Genomic DNA, 19,521 nt, shown 5'->3' on the forward strand with positions numbered 1-19,521 from the left:
TTTTATCCATGTTACTGTCCGCCTTAGGCTAACTCTTTGTTTAGAACTGCAGTAGAAATGATGTAGTCCACTTTTAGACCTGGATTAGCCCTAGATTAGACCTGGAATAGTCCTGTTATAGACTTAATATAGATCTGGTCGTACTCCGAAAGCCAAATTTTTTCTTTGGTGGTACTTTCTGCAAAAAGTTGGAGATCCACTGCTATAGCCTATATATAAAAGGGCAGAATATGTAATTTTCCCGTAACTTTTCCGATGTTATTGCTATGCCTGGAATGTTCCAAAGTATGGCATTGAACTTATCTATCTTATCTATCTATCATTTATTCATTTACACATGGTTTTATCACAAATAAACCCTTCAAAAACATACATTCTTACTGTGAGGGCACTTGCGTCGTCACTAATCTTGGTTGCGCCACCTTCTCATCTCCATAGAAATAGTCAAGTGTAATGCCAGGCTGTGGAGTATTCTAGGCAAAGCAATAATTTCATCTTTGGGTTTCTCTGTAATTTACAAAATACCTTTCTTATTGTGTATAAAGCCTGTAAACCATAAAGTTAAGACCATTATAAATATGTTTTTTGCGTTAGTTCAGCAGTTCATATTCTATCTAATGTTATTGCTCCACGACGTGTTTAAAACGACCTCTGTGAACTGGATTCTGATCAAAAACATACGTAGAAAATCTTATCACAAACTCAACTATGTTTTTGGGGTTTTTTTTATCAGTATTTACTTTTTCCTGGTTTGCTGTTTTTCATTTTGTTTTATATACAACTGAACAGTAGATCTTCACTTCACAGCTTCCCATTGTTATGGATAAGACACTTCAATCAACCATTCTAGTCAAAAGTGCTTTTTCTCTTGGTAATAAGAATCTGTACAAAAATATGATAATTTTATTCTCTTTTTTTCCTTTTTGATGATTTCTCAATGAGGAGTGGACACAGAAATGAGCTGATTTTCATGCCGCACGTTACAGCTGAGAACCTTGAACATTTACCTGATTAACGCTGACAAAAAACACCTGCCAGAATCATAATTTGTAATTCTTGGGAACTGATGATAATTTTGATAATGAAATATATTGGGATGTGAATAATAAAATCTTCATTACTTCTATATTGTAAAAAAACAGGATACACAGTTGGAATTAGGGCTACATAATACACATGTAATTGAATCGCAATTTGATTCTCAAATGTCGATGCTCCTGGATTTGATTTCAATGTGCACTCAGGGTTGTTAAAAGTATCAAAAATAAGACACTAATTGATACTAAAACTAATATCAAAACTATATACGCATTTGAGCACGTATATGGCAAAAAAGTCAAATTAACAGGCCAAAATGTGAGCTTTCCTGGACAGTTTTAATTTAATTTTTTTCAGCTTAATCAGAACAATATAAGACTTCATGCTAAGATAAAGAAAGTCATATTATTTTCCATCCATCCTTTTTCTTGTGCTTATCCAGGACTGAGTCGTGGGGGGCAGCAGTCTAAGCAGGGACTCCCAGACTTCCCTCACCCGAGACATGTCCTCCAGCTCCTCCGGTGAGATCCCAAGGCGTTCCCAGGCCAGTCAGGAGACGTAGTCCCTCCAGCTTGTCCTGAGTCTTCCTCGGGGCCTCCTTCCTTCATATTATTTTGTGTATGAAAATGGCTATAACTAAAAATGTAACCTTTTTTTAACTTCATTGTGGAATCTGTATCAAATATTGAGTCAGTTTCTTAGTACTGAAATCAAGTTTAAAATTTTAGTATCGCAACTACACTAGTGCGCTATGAACAGAATTATACTTAATCGCAAATCTAATCGCAACAGCAATTCTTGTCAGAAAAAAACACATTTTAATTTTGTCCTAATATCATGCTGTCCGAGTTTCAATAGGTTAAAAGGTTACAGGTGCTATTTGAGTTCAGTTTACACAGTTAAAGACCTGGGTCACACAACTGAGATCAACATAAGGGGCTTTCTCCAAATCCACTACTTCAAACACTGTCTCTGAGTCACTCTGTAAGACGGCTTAGAGTTTCTACAATCGGCCCTGAAGTCTGAGAAATCACGCAAGTTCTGACCTTAGACAAAAGTGTGTTGGAAGTTCAAAAATGTATGTCCCATATTCCACTATACTGCTCTTTGTTAAAGGAGCACTGTGTAACATATCTAATGGATGGTCCCCCACCTGTTTGTCTCCATGGAGATGTTATTGCTTTGCCTGGAATGTTCCACAGCATTACTTTAGTATGCATCTTCATGGGGACATCCTGACTCACAGTAAGAATTTAAATATCTGAGCAATAAAATACCTATAATTGAAGACCCACATCTTCTCCCTGGCATTTAATTCTAGCAAGACAGGATATATTGGTGTTTTATTGTTTTTTGCCTGTGTACTGTATTATCTGTATGTCTGTTTTGTTGACTTTTGTGTGAAGCACTTTGGACTTAACTTAAGATGCATTTAGATGTGCTATATCACATGTGTCAAACTCAAGGCCCGGGGGCCAAATGCGGCCCGCCAGGTCATTTTATGTGGCCCACGACAAGGTAAATGTATGACTGTCTTAAAATGTCAGTATCAGGAGTTATGCAGTTACACAGACATATTTTTTTTTATATCTTTGCAAATTTGAGACAAACCATTTTGCTGATGTGGCCCTCAGTGAAATTGAGTTTCACACCCCCTATAGCAGCTGTATAAATAAAATTGAATTGAATAATTGTGAAATATATCACTTTAATGTGATATTGCTGAATATTCCATGCATAGCAACAACATCTCCAGGGTGACAAGCAAGTGGCAAAGGGAATTACCTCTAATGCCATGTAAATTCACTATGAGTTTTCTTATATAAAACCTATGCAACGAAAAATTTTCTTTTTTGCCTTTCGACTCATTCCCCCCGTTCTCCGGATTGACTGTGGACCCGCTAACCTCTTCCCTCAATAACCCCATAATCCAGTTTCATAACAGCAGAGACACAGAAATATGTAGACATTTCATTTGTACCACCAGAGCAGTCACCTTTAAGGCACCAAACCTCCAGCTATATTCTTTAATTAAATGTGCACATAGTTTCATTTGTCTTAGATCCTTTTGTTATTGTAGACTCCGCTACGTTTATTGGAAAAATCTAAAAAAGTTGGAACAAAAAAAGTCATACTAGGCCAGGACCAAGACAACCCCCTGCAGACGTCAATACAAAACCAGGGCTCTCAGGTCCGCAGATGAAAGGCCACGCAGCACAATACATGAAAACATCAGTGTTGTACATGTGTGACTGGGGACAGCAAAGGTTTTTGTGGGTCACTTAGTTCACTTTAGGTTAATTTAATCAACTTTTGAACAGAGACCTTATGAAGTAATAGAAGCATTACAGCAGACCTATTATGCACAATCAACTTTTTTAAAGCTTCTTACATTGTTATAATCATGTTTCCTCTCAACATTTACTCAACCAGAGTTATAGTTGGAGTGATTCGTGCATGTTTGAGTAATCTTTAATTGCTTATTTTCAAGACGCTTTATTGCCACTGCTCTTTACTTACTTCTGTAATTTTATTTTCTTAATCGACAACATTTGGTAGAGTTGCGTAGTTATTTTGGTACAAATGAAAAAAATCTGCTGCTCACTAGTGCGATCTGCAGTCATCCATCAAAGGTGCTTACTCAGACTTGTTTCTTTTATTACGTTGTTTAGATCACATGTGTCAAACTCAAGGCCCGCGGGCTAAATGTGGCCCCCCACATCATTTTATGTGGCCCTCAACAGGGTAAATTAAAAGGTATGATGGTCTTAAAATGTCATTTTATCAGGAGACACGCAGTTACACAGCCACATTTTTTACATCTTTGCAAATGCACATGTAATATTTGTAACTTGAAGAAGTAATGAATATAGAAACAGTTAATTAACTATTTTAAAAAGTAGTTACATTTATTTTACATGTGGCCCTTTGACAGCAACCATTTTGCTTATGTGGCCCTCAGTGAAATTGTGTTTGACACCCCTGTTTTAGATGAATATTGAGATTTAAAAGGTGCAAATTATAACAATCAACTACGAGTGTCATAGATTATAGCTCTATAGCAGACACAAGCACAATAGGACTTTAAATATAGAAATTATGTTTGGAGCAGACTAGTTTTCTGGGTTAGATAAGGCAAAACACAACAACTACCAATGCACTGCAGATATAACAGAGAACTAAACCAGACACTAGACCAGAACTAAACCTGGTCTAACCCAAGACTAAACTAGAACTAAACCAGGCCTAGACCAGGACTAAACCAGATTTAAAGCAGACGGGTTTATGTTTCCCTCTGTGTCTGGGTGGGTTTCCTCTGAGCTTTCTGGTTTCCCCAATCAACCCAAAACACATTATAGGTAAAACCCTTCAGCTAAGTCAGCTCTGACCAAGCCCAGCTCAAGATCTGGAGATGGGTCCCTGGGTGCTGCACTGTGGCACCCTCTACTCCTGACAGGTTGCCCCAGTGGCATTAAACAATGGGAAGACACACTTACTCACAGGGACAATAAACCTTTAACCCACAAGAGCTTCAGTTCTGTAAATGCTGTGACCCAGTCTTCAAGCACTCAACTGGTTCTTGTCCAACTAAAACCTTTACACTTGTCCACTTTCCCAGCTCCACCTCCATCTACACTGTCTTTACTCATTACAGATGTGAGTGGTTATAATGTTATGGCTGAACAGACTGTGAGACCATGTTTTGAAAATATCCACTATTTTCTGAATTCATGAATAAAATATAACATCATTCTTCAGTGAAATTTAAAACCATCCCCAATGGCTATTATCAAACAAATGGGACCCTTCTTATTACTGTCAGGGCTAAAAATAGTAGCTGCGTTCAAGGAATACATTATAGTGATGGTGATGAACGTCTGTGAAGGAGTCTAATAACTGAGGGGCAATCATTTAAAGAGACCGAATCAGACTGTTTTCTGATCTATGTTTGCTCATCACAAACATACTTGGAGTTGTGTTTTGTTTCATTCACATGTTTAACACACAAATCATATTTAGACTGAGATCTTCTCTCAGACAGAAAACACTCTGTTCCACCTTGTGATGTCATGTGGTGATACAAGAAGTGCTCTGCTGTGTTTTGAAATTCCATACACCTTAACAAGATTCATTTGGATAATTTTTGGCCTGGAACCCAATCTCTACTGAAAAAAGGTGGAACAAAAAGGTGCAACAGAGCATTTTGAACTTTGGAGACAGACTAATAGTTACTAAAACATTCGTGAATGAAACAAAACACAATTCCAAGTATGTTTTTGAGGAGGTAACAACATTATAACATGACTTAAAGCTCACAAGACTCAATTTTGCATAATATGGCACCTTTAAAAAGCAAATTCTTTCTTCAAAAATATGACAGTACAAAGATGATTTAAACATAGGCAAGAGAGAAAGCTCACTCACATCGTCATTTATACTGTTTATGCTGTTGTATTTGTTAGAAAAATGAAAGAATAACTTACAAAAACATGACAACTCCAGCGTTGGCCATGGCATAGGCAAGTCCCAGAATCCCACTCCCCATAATGGCATTCCCCAAGTTGAAGACTGACATCCCAAATGAGGTCTTTCCTTCGAACTATGGCAAAAAAAATAACAAAAATAATCCAATAACCATTTTATATCAGGTTTTTGACAAAGTTGAATTGAAATTTCAGTGGAGCTTACGTCTGTGAATCGCGGCGTTTTCTTGTCGTCGACAGCCAAAAATTCCTGACTTTCTGGAAGGTTGGATGCAGAATTTTCAGCCTTGTGTGAACTGAAAGGAGAATGGAAAATAAAACAAGGTTACATTAGAAATTTGATTAGGCTCTGCTATAATAACTCTGATAAAGCTTATGGACCAAGTTTGAAAGCAAAACATGAAGCAAGATGAACACATATGGATATCACAAAAAATAAAATAAAAATGACCTCCAGAACTAGAAACTTGACAAACATGACATTTCGAGGAGACAGTTAGGTGATAGCATAGTCACTAAATAAAGTCCCTAATTCTTAAACATGTGGAATTTATAAATTAATTGTTATTAATATTGCAGAATATTGTCTTACAAGATGTCTTCCTCAAAAGTAAGTTCATAAACATGATGACATCTGGCAAATTACATGTTGAAATATTTCCCCATGCACTGCACTATACACCATACACTTATAAGAATTAAAGTTTGAGTGTACATTTTCTTTGATTAAAAACAGCTGAATTGTGCACACTTCTAGCCTTAGATTAAGGTAAGACAGATTTAGAGTCAGTTTCCACTCTTACGTTGCATTCATACTTGCACTACCTTTGAATGAAACCCCGAACAAAACCAGGATTGACGGAGACTAAACCAGAAGTAAATGAAACCAGACCAAATCTACTTTAAGACTCAAACTGTGCCCAAATCAGGACCAAACCAGGGCAAGTATGAAGACACTCTTAATATCCTCCTGAAACCTGGTGTCCTCATCTGTGGACAACACATTTTGGGTTGTTTAGGCCACAGTGCAAATTTTTAGAAGAACAGCAACAAGAACATGTTCAATTTTGAATATTTATAAGAGTTTAGAATATTTATTATTATTATTATTATTATTATTATTATTATTATTATTATTATTATTATTATTATTATTATTATTGTATTTTAAATATTTTTTGTATTTTATTTACTTTTTAAATTGTATTTACTTTTTTTTATTATTTAATTTTATTAAAGCTCGGGTCTCAGGAGGTTAAATACCGTATGCGTTCATCTTTATTTATCCTATATGCACTTAGGCATTTCCTCTAATATTTATGTTAGTACATTTTTCCCTATTTATTGAAGTATCTCTCCTTAAAGGTCCTATATTGTTTCATTCGCACACATTTAAGTAATCCTTTATTATTAGTCAGTCCATATCTCCAGAGCTCAAAATGCTGTTCCACCTTGTGATGTCATATAGTGGTAGTTTCACGTTAATAGCTCCTTTTACCTTTAATTAAGTTGATTTTAGCAATTCCAGAGCTAAAATTATCCAGATGATTCTAGTGAAGGTGTATGGGGTTAAGCACTTCCTGTATTACCCCATGACATCACAAACAGAAGTGGAACAGAGTGTTTTCCGTTTGAGAGAAGAACTCAGTCGAAAAACGCAGGGTTAGCGTGTTAAACATGTGCGAATGAAACAAAACACAACTCCTTTTTGATGGAGTAAAGAACATTATAACATAGATCAGAACATAGCGTAACATGAGGCCTTTAAACATGACATGCAGTGACCAGTTTATACCCCATGTACAAGCTATTTTTATGGACCCAGTCAGGCATTCACAGCCACAGCAGCAGGATGAACGAGCACGTCGGACATACCTCGCACTATTGGCCACCGCAGCCTCTCTGTACGAGCGAAGAGAGAGACGCCATCAATCAAACCCGTGACAGCATAAGAGTGAAAACAACACCTCCGTCATATGACACATAAGAGACAGGACTAAACCCTGTACTCCATCATCACCAGGCAGCTTAATAGTGTCATTTATACACAGGAAACCGGCTCAGAAAGACATCAGCTGATAACTTGATCACAGATTTGAAGGACATAATATACAGAGGCGTGTAGTGAATGTCAATGGATAGAATCAGTGCGCTCTGGGGGCAGTAGTGACGACCTGTCCCAAGGGTGATAAAGTTGGAGTTAAACAGGCAGAACGAATGGGTGTCAGTTAAACTATGACGTACAATCAGAAAAGAGAGGAGGGCCCAATATTATACAGTGAATAAACTGCATTAACTAAAGCTTTTAATCCATTTTGCAGTACATGCGACATCTATTTGATACAATGTGAGGCGTATTGTTAGTTTTTTGGGTTTTTTTTTTGTTATTTTTGTTGAAAGAACCACATATCAAAGGCATAACTAGCGCTTAATTACGTCTCTGTTAGTAATTATAAAGTATGTATTTATACTGTTTTGTTTATTTATCAATATTTTTGTCTCATTAAAACAGTTAATGAGCATTATTAGCACTAAGACGCTTTTGTACAGACACTATAAACGTAATGGAGCTCAACAGTGACAACCTGCTCAGTTTCAGGAAGTAAAGTTTCTATTTTTTTCCATAGTCTTTTCGAAAAATACAGATATTAAGAGTTCAAAGGAGGCTAACCAGCTACGTGCTAACTGATATCTATAATGCGGTTGTTTAAAGTCCAAAAAAGTTTCTTAAAATGCAAGTTTCTGTGAAATCTGAGCGAGCTTTCAAACTTTTAATATAAATTTTTTTGAAAAGTCTATGCGAAAAATGTATGAGAAATTTAACCATGGGGAGAGTGGTCACTGTTGAACTCCATAAGCATTAATAAGTGTTTTAAAATATTAATATTAACCTAAACTACAGTGTTACCTCTAGTACTTTATTATAGCTTAACACTGATGAGATGTTCACAGGTGTTCACTGAGTAATCATTTTCAAATTAGGAAAAGAAAGGTTGATGAGAGCCTGATGGTGTGAATGCTATAAAGTAAACAGTCTCATAATACTGCTGACAGAGGGGGAGTATATTCACACATATTCACACATGACTGTAGTACAGACCGCCATAGGGTCTTATTTAAGTGTCTATGGAGCAGCAGGTCAGTGTCTGAAGCCTGCAGCTATAAACCACTCTCTGCTCTGACTGAACTGAACTGTGAAATATCAGGGTCAACATGACTCAATGACCATTATAAACCCTTAGAGACGTGTTAGGGTTAGATGTACAAGAGATTTTGTTTAAACCGAATGTTAATATTTCAAGGAGTATTCATTATCGCAAATTCATTTATATGTACAATAAAAAGAAAAGTGGTTTGTTGCAGGATTTTCCACCATTCAGTCTTACTGTAAAATAAACAGTTGAGTGATGTGCAGTTTTCCAGTTCTGTCATTGGTAACAGTGTCTAAATGTTAAATGTAGATGCAAATGTGATAGTCTCATTTATTCTCTGTCCATTACAAACTGTGTAATAAAAGCCACGCAGGCACCTCTGAGATTATCATGAAACATAAGACCCTATACTCATAGTCTGGCTGAATACTTCACTCTAGTAAGCAGTAAGCAATAGTAGTAGTAGTAGTAGTAGTGATAGAAGTAGCAGCAGTAGTCATTGTAGTAGTAGTTATTGTATTAATAGTAATAGTAGTAGTGATAGAAGTAGCAGCCATTGTAGTAGTTGTAGTAGCAGTAGTAGTAGCAGTAGCAGTAGTTAATAATAGTAGTAGTAGTAGTAGTAGTAGTGATAGAAGTAGCAGTAGTAGCAGTGGTAGTAGTAGCAGCAGTAGTAGTGGTAGCAGTAGTAGTAGCAGTAGCAGTAGTGATAGAAGTAGCAGTAGTAGCATCATCGTAGTAGTAGTTGCAGTAGCAGTAGTCGCAGTAATAGTAGGAGTAGTAGCAGTAGTTGCAGTAGTTGCAGTAGTCGCAGTAGTAGTAGTAGTAATAGTAGTAGAAGTAGTAGGAGTAGTTGCAGTAGTTGCAGTAGTAGCAGCAGTAGTTGCAGTAGTTGCAGTGGTAGTAGTAGTAATAGTAGTAGTAGTAGTAGTAGCAGTAGTTGCAGTAGTTGCAGTAGAAGTAGTATTAGTAGTAATAGTAGTAGTAGTAGCAGTAGTTGCAGTAGTAGTAGTATTAGTAGTAATAGTAGTAGTAGTAGCAGTAGTTGCAGTAGTAGTAGTAGTAGTAGTGATAGTAGTAGTAGTAGCAGTAGTTGCAGTAGAAGTAGCAGTAGTTGCAGTAGTAGTAGTGATAGTAGTAGTAGTAGCAGTAGTTGCAGTAGTAGTAGCAGTAGTTGCAGTAGTAGTAGTTGCAGTAGTAGTGATAGTAGTAGTAGTAGTCTGATCACTCACTTTTCTCCATCGTCTTTGGCTGACCCTGAGATCTCGTCGGCCCCGTCGTGGCCTTTGCCGTTGGGGATGGCGTTCATCTCCAAAGCCCCTGGGTCCTGGGTCTCTGCGGGTTTGTCTTCACTCATGTCTGCAGCGTCAGGAAACCGACAAGGGAGATTTTACTTGTGCTCTGGTCTGGTGTCCTTTATAATGTGCTCTTTATCCGCTCTGGAAAGTCTGAAATGACAAGGAAAAGTAAGTTAGCACATGGTTCCTACACACACATTTTATTAGTATTTGAGCAACAATTTCGAGACAAGCTACCTTCCCAAAAGCCACAAACATCACAACTTTATTTTACAAACGTGTGGGATGAGAAGTACAACTAGACGAACTGGATGAATAGAGACAATTTCCAGCAACCAGTAACCGTAGCATTCAAAGACTCTAATACCACTAACACAGAAGATCCTGCACTGTTGGAGCTGTTGGTTTCACGTTGGTTTCTCTGCTCACACAAAGATTAACTCATGTCAGCTGCGAAGAACAAGGCATGCTGGGTAATAAAACCTGGAGGATTGGAAACCTGGTCATCACTGTGCAATCACATACTCATTACACCAAGAGAAGACTTAAAGTGCCTTTGGTGATACTTGGTGGGGTTTTTTTATTATAATGAGTCCAGGAATCACTAAGAGCATGCATGAAGTGAAGCTTCCACCTCAGGCCTTCATCAGTATTGATAAGAACCAGGTTTCATCGTGGATAAACTACAGGCTTACACTGGAGATGGAGCTAGTTTCAATGTATGATTTCAAGATAAATCTGGATTTGTTAAAAAGGGGGTGTTTTGGAAAAGCTTTCTACCATGTTATAACGTTGTTCTCTCATCAAAAACATGCCTGAAGAAGTTTTAGATGTCATCCATGCGTGTTTGAGTAATCTAGTGATCTCTCCCGGGGTTTATTCCTCCTTACGGTTAGCTGTAAGGTGCAATTCTCCGCTCACGTCAAGCCTACGTCTCTCCATTCTCCATAAATATACAAAAACATGATACAAAACTTTATAAAGCAACATGACAAACCCGATGCTAGGTGCGATAGTTTCATTAGCGGGTTGCAGGCTGATTTTGCTGTGCTAGCGCTCTGAAGGGGGAGTGACTTAACAAAGAGAGCAGGGAAAAAAAACAAAAGGGAAATTTGTTAATACGTGTTTTCAGCAAATATAGCATTTTCAAAGCAGTAAAAGGTAACATAGTGATATAATTAATACCCCACAGACGTAAAATACCCCCACTCTAAGCGACATTGATGGAACACCTAATTGACAGGAAGTATTTTGACCCAGTTTGCTAATACTTTGGACCAACTTCCGCACCGTATTTTCTGTTACCTCAATATAAAGAACTCTAGCTACCTCTACAATAATGACTGAATAGCTGTTTTTTGGCTGGATCCATGAATAATTGACACATCAACTGACAAATCTACGCACAGAGGAAGCCGCCTTTGCTCCGTAGTGCCATGCTGAGCTCTTGGTTTCCTGGGTACCCCCGTGTGGGGCGCCGGAGCCTACCCACTGGCATGTGGGGCCCCAGCACTGACATGTTTCCCCTGGGCACTGTTGACCGAAAGCCCCTCTCCCTGGCTGCTCCTCAATGATGTGCTTTGGTCAGCTGCTTAAACACCAGTGGAGACGACAAAGGGAGGTGACTGTTGTGAGGCCCCAAAAATGCTTGAACCCCAGTGAATGAGGGGACAGGGAACCAGCTAAGACCAGATCCAAACCAGTTCTGGACATTCAAGGCACTGTGTCGCTCCATGTTACGGTTTTATGGAGAGGAAGATACTTGACATTGAGCTACAACTGCTCTGCAAAAACAGCTAAATTGCTATATTTAAATATTATTATGCAAAATTGACTCTTGTTAAATTGTTGTTAGTTTGTTAAAATGCTCTGCTCCACCTTGTGATGACCTTTAACCTTTAGTTCAGTAAAGATCTGCACTTCCAGGTCTGAAATTAGTCAAATGATTCTAGTGAAGGTGCATGGACTTCAAAAACACAGTGGAGCAATTACTGTATTACCACATGACATCACAAGGTGGAACAGAGTGTTTTTTTCTTTGAGAGAAGAATTCAGTGTAAATATGGACGGTTTGTGTGTTAAACATGTGTGAATGAAACAAAATGTAAACACAAGTATATTTTTAATGCAGAAACACTATAACATAGATCAGAAAATAGCATAATATGGACCCTTTAAAAATAGTATATGTTAATTGGCTGTATGCTCCAGGATACTAGGGCTGTAGTCTGGACGAGTTGAGCGAAATTTGAACTGACTATTTATTTTTATCAAGATTGTTATGAGACAGCAGCAGAATGGAGAATGCATGGAGAGAGCTAGATTTGGAAATGAATCATTTAGTTAATAAATAAAAACACTCATGCAGGGGTCTCCAACATTTTTTCCTCTGCTGAGCTACCTTCACATAACAAAAATGCTAGAGGGCTACAAATTTTTGTGGTCTCAAGAAATCAAGTATATAAAAGAGCCACAGCAGGCCTTAGATGGGCACAGTTAGATGCCTACGCATGTACTCCCATGCAGGTGTAGTCTAATTGCTGTTTGGATAAGATACACAGAGATAGCTAACGTTTTTGATTTTCCACAACCTCTCAACTAATCTATTGGCATTTAGTCGATCAAGAATTTCTACAGCCCAACAGCATAATGCATAAAATAGAATTAATTTATAGATGTGATGTGATGGTATTGATTGGCAAATTATTAATGTAGTTTAGCTTATTTGTTTATTTATCAGGGACAATGCACATAAAAAAAACCTTGATCTACACAAAGAGGTAATATGTTTGTGCCAGGTTACAGCAAGATTGTTAATTTCCACCTTCAGTCCCTGGACAGGTATTGAGGTCGGCCATGTGAAGAACTTGTCGAGCGTTGTAGCCTTTGCTTCAGTGGAGCTGTGGATTGCTGCTGTAATGAATGGTCTTTAATGGAAATCATCTTAATTAACCTTGCACAGCAATGATGGATTCTCGAGATATTTTTGAGTTCACAAACTCACGAGAATCAGTCTTGAGATACTCCAGCTGTAAGGTTCAAATTCACCCAGGGGCAGGTGGATCGGTCACAGAGCAGCAGGTAAGCGCTTTGTGTATCTGTGGACAGGCAAGACGATGTTGTGAGATAAACGTTTTTCAATTGTGTGGATGCACCGTAGCGACGTCATGATACAAATCTACAAAATGTTCACAATCATGTAGCTTCTTTTTTACATTTTGATATAGCAGTTTGATATTATATTTGATATTATATCAAAATTTGAATTAAACTGATACGTAACGCGGAACTAACACACAAACCAAGTCTACATCAGGACTCAGCTGGGTCTAAACCAGAACCAAACCAGGACCAATAATGCCACCATGATGTTTAACTAGTTTGACTCTAGTTCATTTTTCACCTTCATTTGTAATTACTTCCCCCGTGTGGCACTGAATACCATCATTAATCACCTCATCATCTGAACCTGTCTGTCTGATTCTGTCGCTGTGGGGTTTGTAGCTTCGGGTCGTACAAACGTGGCCGGGCAGCAAAGCACAGAGCACAATGGGAAGTGTTGTTGGCATTTCCTGGGAACGAGCCGCTAAACAGTGCCGCTTTGTGCCAGGCGTCATTATCCAAAGCGGGCCCCTGCGTTTGGCACTGCTCCTCTGGGCCACTCCACAAGCTCAAAAGGTATTCCTCTGAGCCTAATTGAAAAGACGCCACCTTGAATTGAAGCAAATGTGCATTTTATCCTGTGTTGTAGCAAAAATGCGGACGTCAGCGATGGAAGAGGCGGGAGCAATCTCACGTGGGGCAAATCACAGAGCAGGACGGAGCTGTCGATCATCAAATCGACCAATCACAAATCTGAAAGAGGGGAGGGGGGCGCTGCGGGGAGTCACAGCAGGAGATACGGCGACTGGAGTGCCTCTTCAGTGACCATGGGGAGTAGACATGTAAACAATAGACAAGGGCTATAAGAGGAATCAAAATGCTGTGTCCTGTTTTGGGATTTGGCAACTTGAGATTTGCAAGACAATTTTGGAACCGTTGTTGATCATTTAATCCCCCTTGCACAATATATGGTAGAGTGAATGCATTATTGTCCCTGCCAAATAAGGGCTGAAGCAACAATGCCCTTATTGTGACAATAGGGTTGAAGTGACAATAGCTTTATAAGTGACAACAGTCTTATATGATCAGTACATTCAAGATCAGCAGATAGGCCTGAAAAGATCTGGCAAAATATTTATTTGTGTTATTTCTACAATTCTGATCAGATTTGTAATTGTGTGTAAGAAGAGTCACTGCACATATTAAACATTTCAATATGACTGAAAAAATGTACTAATTAAAACTTCCTTGCCTTCAACTAAGATTTATATATAAAATTGAAAAATACAGTTGATTATACTATTTAAAATATCTCCAAGAAATAAATATTCAACACTTCAACTACAGACCAATCCAATAGACTCACCGTGTCTCAAAGCTAATGCTAACTTTTATTAAAAACCAAAAATATGAAAAAAAAAAAATATTATAGTTCAAATTGATTAATGTAAAGGCTACCTGACTGGTTTTGTATGTAGGTTATTTCAGTTTGTGGCAATATTTTAACATTGGTCATGCCTCAAAATTGGCACTAGTGTTAGCACTGACACAAACACCTCCCTTTCTGAAGTTTTTACCTCATTTGTTTAGTCTTTAACATGTTGTCAGAGACGCATTAAGTCACTGTCCACTGTTTTATCTTTATACATTTTAGCATGACTCAGCAAAATCCTCATAGAGACAGATCTGGACAGGAAGTAGTGACGCTAACACTGAAGTTGCCAGGAGCTGTTGTGCACAGAGCCAAAACCATCTATCCACACTTTGCCACTCAACCAATTACCACTCAAGCCATTCATATAAATGCACTCCCTCTCTCTCATCTGACATGTCAGCTGTGTGCACAAAACCCTTCTCTCTCTCTCATTACCGCAGCAGCAGCAGAGCAGAACCACCAGCCACCTCAACCTCTCCATCTCCTCTTCATCACCATTTTTTTTCCCATGCGAGATGTTGTCCCTTACTTATTTGTCAAATTTTTGTCTTGTTTTCCCTGGTTGAAATCTACTTTGATGAAATGGTCTCAATACTGATTTAAATGAGCAGAGATGAAAGCTAGAAACTCCAAATACCCGGTTTAAGTAGTTTAGTTTTCACGCTGCATGTCATTTCCCTCACCTACCGCCACCACTTTGAAAATGAACCTCAAAAAACCCAATTCAATTATTATGTCAGGTAGGGTGCCAGATAAAGCACAGTGAAAAAGACAATAATGAGGGTAGAGGTTGACTGAAGAAGAGGAGGACTGCACTGTTACATAAAGAAATGAAACAAATGGAACAATGGGCCATAACCCTGAAGCCGTGCGAGTACAACAAAGCATCTAAGATAGTGTTTATTGCAGAGCTGTTAGATAATAAAAAACAAGTAAATTAAAAACAGATCTTGGCCATAAATGAAATCATGATTATCTGAAACAAATATTTATTTAAATATTCTATTCATGGGTTTCAAAATGATGAAAAATTAGGGTAGTTGCCATAGCCATTAACAATTCAAACTAAAATATTAAATCTCTGGCATGGGAAAAAGTCCTCACCCAATATAACAGGAGGCTGAAACCCATGAATACTGGCCAAAAAAAGGTCACCATTTGTACAAAATTCATTATAAATTGTACCTCCTTAATAGTGTGGCATTTGTTAAAGAAGTGTTCTTTTATAGTAATGTTTCCTTTAGTCTGTGCCAAGAGTTTTCCAGCACAGGGTCAATGCTCTCAGTACTTAACACTATGTCAGCATTTATACACAAACAGAATTCATGTTACATTTTATCTTCTTCATAGTGTATTGTTTTAATGTTATAAAAGAAGTGTTTAAGTTTTCTTTCACAGTAATCATGTTTTCTTTAGCCCTGATCCAAACACAGCCTGTGTGTGGAGTTCTGCCAGCACAGAGTGTGTACTTTTGTTCACTCTGACGTCAGAGAAAAGCGAAAGCTGCTGAGCTCCTCCTCATTGTTATTCTCACAGTGACACCTGCACTTCAGTCCAGGGAGATCACTCACTGTTAGACCCATTAACTGCATCAGTACAGTATATATATGCTCTGTAATAATGTACGCAGAGTGGAGTCTTCTTGCCTTGTCTGCTACTTCCTCATGTTGCTAGTTTTATAAGGCCCTGTCTATATCTTTTTAGTGTGCATTTAGGGTCCCAACCTGCTTGTCTCAATGTATGTTATTGCTTTGTGTGGAATGTTCCACACTATAGCATTAAACTAATATCTCTTTAATTTCATCAATTACAGGACATTTCATTGCTAGAAATTCCTTGAAGAATATGCATTCTTAGAATGAGTGGGCTCCTTTCTCCACAGACTTGACTTGTAACTTGGCGACCTGCTTGTATCTATGAAGATATATGTCACATTGTGGATCTTGACGAGGCAACATCTCATTGAAGATAAGCAGGTGATTCCACCAAAAATGTTTCATAATGCATTTTTAAATCTGAAAATGTATGAACTGCAATTACATTTTGGAAGTTATTTTTCAAAACCAATTGATTATGTTAATTTACATTAGAGAGAAGAGTGAAATATTTACTGCTAAACTACAAGAATCAGGTATTGTACTAAGTTTGTAGAATTATACATAATTATATAAAACTAATGACCAATTTAATTGTGATTTGACTGTATTCAATATTGACAAAGTAAGTAAGAGTATGCAGACTTTAGTTATATGTAATAGTATTGTTCTTTCTGCACAGGGAGCACATTCACACTGACACATTTGTGGCGTCTGTAAAGTGATGTTTGATTAAGTTAGAAATCACATCTTTTCCTTGCCTCCTATGTCTTAATGTTGTCAGCTCTATGGTTTTAAATTATAGGAGTAACTACATTTGAGGATTTTAACAACCTCCTATTCCTCGTAAACTATAACAGCGAAAACATCATTGGAAAAGCGACTACAATAATATTTGTTCTGTAAATATCTGCTTTAGACCAGAGGTAAGAGCAAAATGTTATGCAGCTGAGATTCAAGAATAAAAATCATAGTCTAGCTTTGTGTATAATAATCATCTGCTACATAAGGAGTTGCAATAAAGTTTTTCTCAATACCATCGAATTATCTTATATTATTGTAGTTCTATTATGTCCTAGTTTTATCGTCTTGTATCTCAGTATAAATCACCACATCGCTTCAAAAATATGAAGTCCATTGTTTATAATGATAAAATCTCATCTCGGTCTCATTTCATCTCTATTGTCTGTCCTGATGGATGGACGCTATATAGAGCAAATTCACTTTAGCCAAACAGAAAGAGATTAGGGCCAATGCTCAATAGATTTACAACGTGCAGACATTTTAATGTGAAACCTCGTGATAAAAGACATCAGATTAAGTCCCATGTATACCGCACAGGAAGTACACTGCAAAAAAGGTACAGTAGTTAAAATGCTAGATAATTCTCCATGAAGATGTTATTGCCTTGCCTGGAATGATCCACACATGGTATTAAACGTATCTCTATGTCAAATGTATTAATGATGTTTGAAAAAATATCTTGAAAAACACACATTCTTACAGTGAGTGGGCTTGCTTCTACACAGATCTGACCTGTTTGTGTCCAGAGAGATTGTTAAGTGTAATGTTGTACTGTGGAACCTATTCGCCAAAGCAAAAATATGTCTATGGAGTGACATAAGTGGCAAATCCTCCATGACAAATGTTACATAGTGCACCTTTAACTCAAAATAATTTAATACGTTTGACCCATTCAAAACGGATTTAGAAGTCATTTTCACTCTAGATTGCACTATCGATTTTACAGTGCAGGTTCGGCTCTCTCAGGTCAGTCTATGCGTCCCGTGAAGAGGATAAAAATAGATCTAGCGCAGGAGTGAATCGTCACACGCTGCACACATCACTCTGAGCGTTGTTGGTTGTGTCCCCGCCCACTTTCTGCAGCTGGAGGTTTAAATAAGCAGGAAACACTCAAAGCGTGTGATAAGCCTCTATGCTCACATAAATCAACAGCTCCAATTATGAAAGTAAATAGAGACAAAGCAGAGACAGGACTGCATCAAGGACACAGCGATGGCGATACACACGCTCACATGCATTGGTCACTATTAGGGTGAACGATATGCCATAACAAGTAGGATTAAATTAGAATTTCCATCTTCTGCGAGGGCACACTTCACTGTAATAAGTTAAGTCCACCTGTCACTCACATAGAAAACGATGGAGGATTGATATGATGAGGTTGACCAATAGGAGCAGTGGGTAGGGAAGACTAAGCAGAGAAAGGACTACCTCAAGGACACAGTGATGGTGACATACGCTTGTATCCGTCACTAGGATGGGTGATATGCCAAAACGTAGTTACGATTAGATTATAATTTTACTTTTATTTTGATTTGGGAAAACAAAGTAGCTGTCTTCAAGAGGTAACTGCGCTGTGAGTGGTTAAGTCCGCCTGTCACGCACTCAGACCATGACAGACGCTGACCAGTAACGGGAGTGAGTGGGGAATTGTGTTTGTTTTAGAAATAAGCAGTTGATAATTAAGGTTTGAATGTGTATAGAGGAGAAATGGTGAATGTATAGGTAGAAGGAAGCAGAGGTAAGAACTGTGATCAACAAGGAGGGTGAGTAAGACTTAGCAGAGAAAGGACTAACTCAAGGACAGTAGCTCTGTTGGTTGGTTTGTCCATTGAGCCGAGGGTTGGTGGTTCGAATCCCGCTCTCAACATAAACATAATTTGTTGAGCGGTCAGATCCAGATCCACTGACCAAGGGCACAGTAATATACGTTTAAATGCTTTGGTCACAAATTGGGCGGAGTCATAGTGCCATAGTACATAGTTTGAGAACCAGAGTGTCACGGTCCCTGCTCTGCTCTCCTCGTGTCCTCGTCTTCCCCCCTCCCTCACCTGTCTGTCTCCGGAGCGGGGCGGAATCCGGACTCCTCCCACGCGCACCTGCTCCCTATCAGCGCAATCAACGCCACCGGCCGTGGATAAGAGGGGTTCGGACGAGTCACTCGGCGCCGGAACGTCCGCGTGTTTCACGTGACTATACTTTTGGCTTTGCACTTTTGGCTTATGCTCGTCCTCAGTGTCTCATTGGAATCCTTTTGTCCTGCTCTAGATCTCCGTCCCAGAACCTGCTCCGGACTACCCCAGCACCCGCACCTCCGCCCTGGTATGTCCTGTATCCCCACTGCCGTGCACTGTGTCTCCCTACGCTCACGAACCTGCACCCACGCTCCCCAGCTACGTTGGACCTATGAACTCTGATCTATATGGACATTTCTATGAACTTTGTTTTTGATGAACACTTATTGTGATTAAAGACATTATAAAACTTTGTGAGTCTCGCTACTCTGGTCCTTACGCCCCGCTGGTTACGACAGAACGTTCCGGCCAGAAATGGACCAGGCGGACTCTAGACCAGACGCCACGCTTCAACAGGCGTTCACTCACCACGGTGACG

At 38.6% G+C, this 19,521-nt stretch overlaps 1 protein-coding gene across 1 annotated transcript in view; it reads right to left on the reverse strand.

Annotated features, from left to right (window-relative positions):
- Positions 1 to 19,521, reverse strand: part of LOC117370483 (sodium-coupled neutral amino acid transporter 3-like) — a 59,555-nt gene that overhangs the window by 24,575 nt on the left and 15,459 nt on the right. The window contains exons 2-4 of the mRNA XM_033965917.2: positions 9,907 to 10,122; positions 5,728 to 5,818; positions 5,523 to 5,638 (exon numbers count right to left, since the gene is read on the reverse strand). Of these exons, the coding sequence (XP_033821808.1) occupies positions 5,523 to 5,638; positions 5,728 to 5,818; positions 9,907 to 10,031 (332 nt within the window). The 5' untranslated portion in view covers positions 10,032 to 10,122. The remainder of the gene's footprint in view (positions 1 to 5,522; positions 5,639 to 5,727; positions 5,819 to 9,906; positions 10,123 to 19,521) is intronic.

The sequence above is a fragment of the Periophthalmus magnuspinnatus genome, chromosome 5 (assembly GCF_009829125.3).
Source record: "Periophthalmus magnuspinnatus isolate fPerMag1 chromosome 5, fPerMag1.2.pri, whole genome shotgun sequence".
Classification (NCBI taxonomy): Eukaryota; Metazoa; Chordata; class Actinopteri; order Gobiiformes; family Gobiidae; genus Periophthalmus; species Periophthalmus magnuspinnatus.